Source organism: Sinocyclocheilus grahami, unplaced genomic scaffold (genome assembly GCF_001515645.1).
Source record: "Sinocyclocheilus grahami isolate Dianchi unplaced genomic scaffold, SAMN03320097.WGS_v1.1 scaffold169.1, whole genome shotgun sequence".
Taxonomy (NCBI): Eukaryota; Metazoa; Chordata; class Actinopteri; order Cypriniformes; family Cyprinidae; genus Sinocyclocheilus; species Sinocyclocheilus grahami.
Window position 1 is genome coordinate 218,467 of NW_015505348.1, and position 10,768 is coordinate 229,234.

General features: G+C 37.2%; 1 protein-coding gene across 1 annotated transcript in view; it reads right to left on the bottom strand.

Annotated features, from left to right (window-relative positions):
• ssbp4 (single stranded DNA binding protein 4) overlaps positions 1-10,560 on the bottom strand; it is a 63,351-nt gene extending 52,791 nt beyond the window's left edge. The window contains exons 1-2 of the mRNA XM_016283029.1: positions 10,276-10,560; positions 1,892-1,964 (exon numbers count right to left, since the gene is read on the bottom strand). Of these exons, the coding sequence (XP_016138515.1) occupies positions 1,892-1,964; positions 10,276-10,331 (129 nt within the window). The 5' untranslated portion in view covers positions 10,332-10,560. The remainder of the gene's footprint in view (positions 1-1,891; positions 1,965-10,275) is intronic.
• Positions 10,561-10,768: the final 208 nt, after the last annotated feature.

The following is a 10,768-nucleotide window of genomic DNA, read 5'->3' on the forward strand; positions in this document are numbered from 1 at the left end:
TCTCTGCACTGGCTACCTATTAAATTCCGTATCAGTTACAAAATATTATTACTTGCATATAAGGCCCTTAATGGGTTAGCTCCCGCGTACCTAACTAGTCTTCTACCACGCTAAAATCCATCATGCTCCCTAAGGTCACACAACTCTGGACTTTTGATAGTACCTAGGATAGCAAAGTTCACTAAAAGAGGTAGAGCTTTTTCGCATTTGGCTCCCAAACTCTGGAATAGCCTTCCTGATAACGTACGGGGTTCAGACACACTCTCTCTGTTTAAATCTAGATTAAAGACATCTCTTTGGCCAAGCATTCAAATAATGCATATCATAATCTTGTACTGCAGTTATATCTGATCAAATGCACATTATTATTCTTTAGTTTGGGTTAAACAAATAAATTTTGCTTGATTGGAACAGCAGCTACGCTAATTATGTCTCTATTTGTTTCTCTGTTTTTGCCGTAACTAGGATTTACACAAGCTTCAGTCTGGATCCAGAACACCTGAGAAGAGATGATGCCAACCCCTCATAGGACCTCAGATGATGACAACCCTGAAACAACATAAACTACCACATTTTGCAATAAGTTTGATTGCATCATATAATAATTGCTGTTAATAGTGTTCATCGTCTGTTTGATTGTCTTTAATTGATTTTTCCGTACATTTCTGCCATATGTACATTGACTGACAGTCACCACTGATAAGCTACCACTAAATATTGTAGAAACTTAATTTGCTGTAAAGTTGCTTTGCAATTTGTATCGTGAAAAGCGCTGTACAAATAAACTTGAATTGAATTAAATAAAAAATGTTATTTTTGTTAAACTTTAAATAAACTGCTGTTTAATATTGTCATTTTCATGATTTTAATTAATTAGACATGCTTTTTGATGAATAAAATTTTATTTAACCATTAAAATAGGGCCTAGACAAATTAAACCGGAATCCAGAAGAACTAAAACGGAAAAAATTGAATTTGGAAAAAATTAAACGGATTTCATAGGGCTCTATAACAACTATAAATGACGTTCAACAAAGCACAATAAAAGCATTTTGTGATGATTTCAAGCCTGCAGGTTGGCAAACTCTTTAAAAATTCAACTAAATCAAGTTCCACATAAACTGGCTTCTTTATTCATTCAAGTATAGGCTAACAAACTTTGTAGAACATCTTAAAAAGACGACAAACCAACACAAGTCTTTGATCGGCCTTAAAAGAGAGCATTACAGCAGATCAGGAGATCGAGAGTAGGCTATATTACAAACCAATTGCACCTATTCCCACCGAGGCCAACGTTAAATCAGACTTTTAACACGCAGTCGTGTTTAAGAGCGGATCTAAACACAAGTGGTGGCATCACCTCCACTCCAGACATGTAGTGTACTCAAGCTCTATATAACATTCATATAGTGAGAACAGCACTGACACATCTACAGCAGAAGCTCCACCGCTTCACAAAACCGTAACGACAATCCACTTTACCATGCTAGTAGTAGCCGCACAAATGTTAATGCTGTGATTGCGCCCCCTCAGTGGCGCTCAAACTGATTTTTAGAAACACTGGTGACACATTATGAAGGCCTAATATCATAGCAATGACACTTTTATTTAGCAGATAAATGCAGGATGCTTTGGAGAAACAATATCAGAGTTTAAGAGTGTTGTAATGAGAAACTAAATTCCCTCTATATTACAAAAAGTAACTTCATATTTGCTGAAACAAAGCAATTGGAATTGATTGATCAATATGAATAAAATGTACAACAAATTGAGTCTCAACCAAAAAGTATTAATTTCTGCCCTCAAACCTGGCTTGAATTAATATTAGTTTTTCCTGAGTACACAATAACAACTGTTTGTTGGGGAAAGTAGATTGTGCAAGACCACTTACCTCTGACAGGAAGGTCTGTGCCGATTTCTGTGCGCCAACATGTAGCAAGTACTCATACACATATAAAGCTAACCTGCAAGACAAAAGAGGAAAAAGGCATTGTAAATCTCAGTTAGTTCTATAAATTGTCCGTTTTGGGTTGTTCCCAAACTTCAAGTGAGAAAAATGCAGTTCCACAGGCTCTCCCATTCTAGATGGACAAGCAAACACATTGCAGCAATTAACTTTGCTGCATGTTGAAACCTCACAGGTGCCTAGTTGCAAAGCATTCTTGGAAATGCAGGCTGGTAAAAATTGGTTGCAATCTGAGATTTGAGGTAAGGAGCATTCATTTCTGACACTAAAGTCTGACAAAGTTTATGAAATCAATATCAATACAAGTAAAATTTATTTACACCGACTGATACCACAACAAATATACAGTATACACTACCAATCAAAAGTTTGTGGTCAGTAAAAAATGTTTTTATTAATACCTTAATTTAGCAAGGATACATTTAATTGATCATAAGTGACAGTAAATACTTTTATTATGCAACAAAATATTTATTTTTTAAATAAATGCTGTTCCATTCACTGATAAATCCTGAAATAAATGTATGGTTTCCACAAAAAAATGATAAATAAATAGATTCAATATTAAACAGCTAATTTTTTCAACATTGATAATAAGAAATGTTTTTTCTTGATACTTTAGAAATATGCTGATTTGGTGCTCATATGACAGTGGAGTAAAATCTATTAAAATAGAAAATAAATAGTTGAATGTTAGTATGTATGTATACTTTGCATATTAATATTAGCATACATATTAACAAACATAATACCATATAGCCTAGCTGGTAAATATATATTTTTAATGAAATAAACACTATTTTTCATTTTTAACTGGTTTTCATTTTTAATTATTGAATAAATATCAGTAAAGAACATGCATACACTCAAAACTAATAAAAATTTAGCTGCTAAATTGAAAGTAGCCTTTATTAAACAAATAAAAATTTGAGCTTTCAATTAATCAAGATTAAATTAAGTAATCTGGTACAGTTAGCCTATTAAAAAAAATGTGATTTAGTTAATTAAATAAACAAATTACAAAAATAACCACACAAAATAAACTCATAATTACTCTGAATCATAAATAAATTAATATGGAGTTTTCCAACCATCAGAGCAATTAAATCAATGTTTCTAAGAGCCACTTTGTAATGTATATTAAACTAATCTAAATGTAATCAAGTGTAAATGTCTTCATATTTTTCAGCAAATATTGATCCGATTCATTTAATTACTGTAACTAATTTCATCAAAAGTTTTAAAATTGACAGCCCTAACAAAAATGCATTACCTTTCCACATTGAACACTCCCTAATACTATTTAAAGAGCATCTCCAGAAGAACAGCTTCAAGGATCAAATACCAAGGACTAATTTTCCCCTCAAACGTCTGAATTATTTCTTGGTGTTTCATCAGACATTCTCATTTTAGGAGCTCCCCTCAAGTATATACAGCTGTCAACAAAGTTGTACTTTTGTGCAATGCAGGAAAAGATTTCAGAGTTCTGCTTCGAATTTAATTACGCTAATTTTTAACATTTAGAAAAATGGAAATTCATAGTCTTAAGTATGGTGCGGAACTCATGTGACGCTTCATTTTCTCAAAACCACAGAACATTTGCGCAGGTTCTTCCAGAAATGTGACAGAAGCACACAGTGATGTGATGAGTTCACGAACACCCACGTCCATCAACTGCCTGACAGACTGACCTCAGAAGACCATTAACGCCCACCCGTTCACGTCATTCCCAAAATTATGGACTTTCTCAACTTGTTCATCAAACACCTAGAGGAACAAATCAAAATCTTTATTAATTCCGAGATTTTTAGCAACGGGGCTTCAATTAGAATTTAAACAATCTTTTTGGGCGACTACATCATATCTTTTTGAACATTTAGCCGCAAGCGTCAAAATACTCAATCCGTCACACAAAATCCATCTTACATGAGCATCCCATCGGAATCCCCAGTTAAAGGGGTCATATGATGCTGCTAAAAAAGAACATTATTTTGTGTATTTGGTGTAATGAAATGTGTTTATGCGGTTTAAGGTTCAAAAAACACATTATTTTCCACATACTGTACATTATTGTTTCTCCTCTATGCCCCGCCTTTCTGAAACACGTCGATTTTTACAAAGCTCATCGGTCTGAAAAGCGAGGTGTGCTCTGATTGGCCAGCTATCCAGTGCGTTGTGATTGGCTGAATACCTCAAGCGTGTGACGGAAATGTTACATCCCTCACCATATTGTGATGCCGGTGCGATGAGACAACACCTATAAAACCCATTATAAACAAGGCATTTGTTGCATCCGGTGGGGACATAATTACTGATTATAATGACTTATACTGTCTTTTTACGTGTTGCGTTGCATCGTGCCGCGTAAACATAAAACCATGTCTGCATTTGTGATCAGAGAAATGACAAACAACAAGCGCTACTCTACACTGCTCAAAACTCGCGTTTGAATCATCAGTGGCAAATTCTTTAAATATGAAAACGGATTTACAGACTGAGAGTCAGAACAGCCGGCATTGTAGTCTACTCTCCCAGGATCAGGACACAGTCCTCCATAAAATGCGCTGCACACATCTGAATATTTGGGTTGAACTGTTCTGGAACAGTGTTGTAAATACAACTTAACCACTGATTTCTAGTCGTGTCCTCTTTTTGGAAGGCCAAACAAAGTATTTACGCTTTCACAACGAAACACACAGCGTCTTCACAACATGGCGGCAGCAGTGGCAGCAACAATAAAGTTACACCTTCTTTCTTTGCGTGAACATTTGGGCGACGTTATGCAAATCTTCCCACATCGTGACATAGACATGTGGGGGCGTGTTTAAACGAGGCGTTTTAGGAGGGCGTGGACGAGACTTTGTGACTTTAGTCTTTGCAACTTTAGGGATCTTATCTATTAACGAACAGCTTGTAACACTCCAAAGAGAAAGGAAAACTTGAAATTGCATCATATGACCCCTTTAAAGGCCCATTCACACCAAGAACGTTAACTACAATAACTATATTAGCATCCACATCAATGGACGATAACACTTTGTTTATTATAAGCACATGCTGCAGTTTTGTCACCAGTTTTTTTAAATGCTCAAGCATTTCAAGAACGATAATTATACCGATAACTATAATGGCGTCCACATCAACAGACGATAACGCTCTTTATAATAAGTGCGCAATGCAGTTTCGTTGCCTGCTGCTTTAAACGCTCCAGCTTTTTAAGAATGTTAACTATAATTGCGTTCACATCAACAGACAATAACATTGTTTAATATAAGTGCACACTGCAGTTTTGTCGTCTGCTGCTTTAAATGCTTGAGCTTTTTAAGAATGATAACTATACCGATAATGGAAGTACCGACCCAGTGTTTGCAAAGCCAACGTGCAACGAAAGTCAAATGCCCTTTACAAAGAAAGGTAAAACAACAATGTTGGGTGATTTTGAAGTTGGAGGAGAAAATTAGTTTTCCTACCTTTTTGAACCGAAGTACACAGATGAAGAACGAACCACGCGTGACTTTTCCAATGTGATTACATTTTGAAGCTGCACTGAAATTGAAATTTGGACCTTCAAACCTTAATTTTATCAAAACCTTAATTTATTTTCGACTGAATAAAGAAAGACATGAACATCTTGGATGACATGAGGGTGAGTAAATTAACAGGAAATTTTTATTCTGGAAGTGAACTAATCCTATAAATGCTCAAGCTTTTTAAGAACGATAACTACATCAGCGTCCACACCAACGGACGATGACATTCTGTTTATTACAAGCGTGCACTGCGGTTTTGTCGCTTGCTGCATTAATACATTGACTTTTTTTAGCATCCACATCCACAGACGATTAACAATAAGTGCATGCTGCAGTTTTTTCGGTTGCCACTTTAAATGCTCCAGGTTTTTAATAACGATAACCATGACGATAACTATATTAGTGTCCACACCATCAGACCATAATGTTCTGTTTACTATAAGCACGCCACAGTTTTGCCATCTGCCATACTAAATGCTCAAGCTTTTTAAAGTCGAGTGGATTCTGATTGACTGTCAATGTTTTTATCGTTCATCAGCTAGAAAAAAATTATTCTGAAAGTGATTCCAACAATATTGTTCCTCAATGCCGTTATCATTATAGTTGTGGTGTGAACTTCTCTATTCTCATATAATTGGAACAATTTTTTTATCTTCTTGGTGTGAATGGGCCTTAAGAATAGTCAACTTTTTTTCAGGCATTCCACTGGCTAGCCAATTTCAAAGATGTAGTTTGCATGCAAAGCCCTACATTAATTGGTTTATTGAAAACCTGACCTCTAGACGGAGTCATGTACTCGACAGCGCAAGTCAGCTCATATGAACCCAACTGGCGTTGAGATGGATCAAACTGAGATTCCCGCGAGTGGCCGGATGAAATTTTCATCGCAAGCTCTGGATGATCTGAGGAGCTTCTGCAGGTTGATGATGGGTTCCTTCTCTCAGCCTGATGCATTATTGAGAAGGACTTCATCTACAGTGGGCTTCGGGGAACGCTTTTTGTCATACTGACAGAGGAACATATCGGTATTTCGACTAATAGCGAGACCGCAGGAGTGGAGGATCAACAAGCTGAGAAGCTCAGTGTGCGTTCGACTAATCCTCATGCAATACAACAGCTCGGGGTGCAATAGGAAGGCGGACCTATTGACTTAATATTTAGATTAATGACTCCGTAAGACCGGTCGAGGGCTATCACTTTCACACGCCTGCTTGTGAGAGCCGCGCAGCAGGGATAATTTAGACCTTGACAGCGGCGTACAAACGGCTGCGTTGATGTCGATATGCCGATGATGGACAGGCATATCTGACGAGGTTCTGCTTTTGCTCTGCCATTCAGGCATGGCGGCTCGCTGTGTGTCCAGTCTCATCATGATGAGCTCTCCTGACTTAACCTGAGAACACATCTTGACATCTCGCCCGAGGCTCCCAGTCAAGACTCCATTTATACATAAAAGAGGCAGAGCCAAGTTTAGCTAGCTTAAGCGCACACAGTTAATAAATGAACTTTGCTGTCTCTATTTCAATAATTTAACTGCAGGGTCTCGTGTGAAGACGCACAGCATGTGAGGAGAGCTACAAAAGGTGGCTTAAGTTTAGAAGTGAAGTTTTAAGGCATATTATGCATCAGGGAGTCTATAGTTTCACCTCAGGACACAACTTGGACATAAAAGCCAATCAGAAACCTGTATTACACATTTTCTTTTACCTGGAGTAGTTTTTTGAGGATGATGCCACACTGTAAATTTTGTTAAGTTGTAAACAAAAACAAAGATTATTGGAGTACGTTTTATAAGAAAATACAATTTCAGTCTTTATCCTTAAAAAATTTAATTTCATTCAATGTGCTATTTGCTGTTTCTTTGTAATTAATTAGAAAATGTACTAACAATTTCTGAGTTAAAATTAAATTTCTTCCGTGAATGTCGAAAACAACCATACTGGCATTTGCAAAATCGCAAAATTGTAGGGATGCACCAATTTTATAATTCTGGCCGATACCAATAAGCTGGAAATTATTGGTCAATAAATGGCTGATATTACATTTTATAATAAATTAACAATAGACTATAAAAACAATGATTTTAAGCAAACTTGGGCATGAAAATTCTACCAAATAGCTATTATTAAAAATATTTTGTTATTTACTAAAGATTACAGTTAACAATGTTATTAAATTATAAATTATTAGTGAAATTAAACATTGACAATAAGTGACTGTTAGATGATGAACAATTGTAATCTAAAAGTAAATACAATCTGCAGATAGCAATAAAAAAAACAATAACGGCATATAGCACTTATAACTTAAACAATATCCCTACTGTTTTGATCAAATATTCTGTTGAAAGCATTTAACCAGAAATTTACCAAAAAAAAAAAAAAAAAAAAACTATGGAACATAAGTGCCTTATATGCAACTTGTGAGCAAACTGAGCAACACAATGGACGTATTTTATCAATAAATGATTTGCAAACCAATCACAAGTGGCCTGACATTCCACTGACATCATAAAAAGTGCTGTCATAATATTGTTGGTGTGGCCTTGTTCCACATCCTTGTACTTTTTGACCCAACTTAGCTGATCTTTCATTCATAATAACCAAAGACTGACAGAAAAATTCCACAAAGCAATAGTGCTAAATAAAAAATGTTGATAAACTTTCATGAGGCAATCCATCTCAATTATTCTGATGAAAGCCGAGCGAGCGCTCTTTTAGAAAAGATTTCCAAACACGTACGCACAAAACAGACATTTCCGCATTACAACTGAGAGCGATCATTAAATATGCCCCTAAATAATTACAGAGAACATCTCTCTTCAAAGTAAACTTGAAAAGCCATACATTCAGCTATCCAATATGGAAAATTAATTGATTCTCATCCACGTCTGAGAGCAACGTTTATCCAAAACAGAGCAAATCAGACGCTCTTCATAAGAACAACTGTGTCCTGTTTCTGTGTGCATGCTTGATTCCCTTTATATGTTGCTGAAAACACCTCTATGAAGGAGGCTGAACCATCTGGATGAAATCAAAACCATGCATTCAGACCTACTCGCTGCCTCTTAGACACACCAATAAACTCGGGGAACCCAGAGAAGTGCTCAAAATGTTGGGGGAAAACAGGAGATGGAGACCTAGATCGGAATCTGTTTTCATTCATTTCCACTCCAAAAAACACACCACACAATTTCTTGCGGCATTCCAACTGATTCGCGGAATTAGATCGATCCCGTGGACGCTAAACTTTGATGAACTCAAGCTTTGAAATCCATTCGAAACTAATGGAAGTCAACAATGCTGCAATAAACTTCGTAGATTCCTCCAAGTTCACTTTTTTTTTTTAAAGTGGTTTCTCCAAGCAAACCTGCCAATGAATGATGTTTAAACTTCGTTAGTACATCCTAAATCAGTTCCTTGAGAAGTTTAATGGCACCTTCGCTTGACTAGTGCTGACAAAAGTATTAACCTCCAATGACAGAACAAAGCCTGTGTGGTCACAACACCTCATCTTTGAACACATGAAACGGTAACCTGCGGTGTTAACCAACACTTGAGGAGCCGTCTACATCCTTGCATCTGTGTGACCAACACACCACTTCATGTTCATTAGTATAAGAGTCTAAATGATCATTTTAGCCCCTTAATTGCACGTTTCTTGGAAAAAACACCTAGTTTATATGCAACTTTTTGGGAAGCTTTTCACGCAAATACAACCAGAAAACACTGAAAGGAGTGGTTTCAAAGTGATAACATCTGAATGATAAAATAACTAAAAAAAAACTCAAAATACGGTCTTGTAAGCAACTTCTCTTGGATGCTTATCTTCTATACATCATCTTCTCATTCAGTTTAGCTATGACCGCCAATATTTCCTTACATTCTTCCTTTCTGAGAGTGTTAGATCTCCAAAACAGCTGCAAATCATCTCAGACTCCCATACTAGACGTCCTATCATAAGTCTCCAAGTCTGACACGGTAACCTTCGACCCCATATGACAGATTTATGAATATTACAGGTCACTTTATTGCATGTAAGATTTGTAAGGTTGTTTCTATGGCAACAGATTGGACACAACAGTGGAAAGATCACATGGTGATGTACTACCATAAAATATTACAATACGCAGTGTGGAAAAGTCAGCAAAACTTGAAGCAACAACAGTTTTCATAAAAACCGGTACTTTGCGCTGCAACAAACCACAAAATGTCGGGAATATGTACGCATTAATGTGTCGGAATTACTAAAAGAGCTCATTTATCAGTTAGATTTAAAGGCAAACCGTGCAAATACACACGCGATGAGACAAAAAATATCATTAAATAAGAAATAAACCAGGTCAAACAGATACGAACGGCTACCAAACACCTCCACAACTTTAATACATGTCCGAAAACCGGGAGAAAAAGGCTCGGATGCGTTTATCCAGCAATGTAACTCTTAAGGAACAGATGCACGGCGTGTAATGTTGATGCAAAAGATGCACAAGCTTCTAAATGAGAGATGCGAGCATGCAACATCACTCGGACTGGATGCATTGGACAGTTCAAGTGTTCACGTGCGCACCAAAACTTAAATAAAATCGAAAATGCACGGACAGCTCAACGCATTAAAGTGCTAAAAGCGGCTGTAAAGTTAAGAAGACTCGGAGACGACCACTCCAGAGCGCAAGTTCGCACTAAATACACCTTCAAACAATAGTACGCGCAGTTTTAGAAAGTTGCGAGTCCGTACTAAGCAAGGCGAGACTCTTTAAAGCGCGCGCGATTCACTTACTTTTCTCTCGCTTGATTATCAGAAGGGACGACAGCTCCTTTACCTTTGGCGTACATGCTGGATTCTGTTTAAGACTTTTACCCCACTCAACACCTGTCAAAGAAAGCAGCCAGGAAAACGTTCTATCTCCATAGCTACCCCCTTTAGTGTTTTCCCTCCCCTCTCCCTCTTTTTTTTTTTTTTACATCTCCAACATTGGCCACAAATCAGGCACAGTTTCTATTGGGGGGACTTGAAACAGGTCGCTGGTGATTTTTTTCCCTCTCTCGCGCTGTTCCAGGAATGCGTTCTGCCTCCCGCCGCGTCGGGAACGGTGGGGGCCTCTTAAAGGGGAACGCACACTATCTTCCAGTGTTTACTAGGCTCAGGGACTGATGTGGGAAAGACGCTAACATTGCCTCGGGCCTTCGTGTATGACTTTGAGGGTTTTAAAGTAAGAATTTACGCTTGTGTTCCGAGATTGGGAATCTGAGGCGTTTTATTGCTACATTAT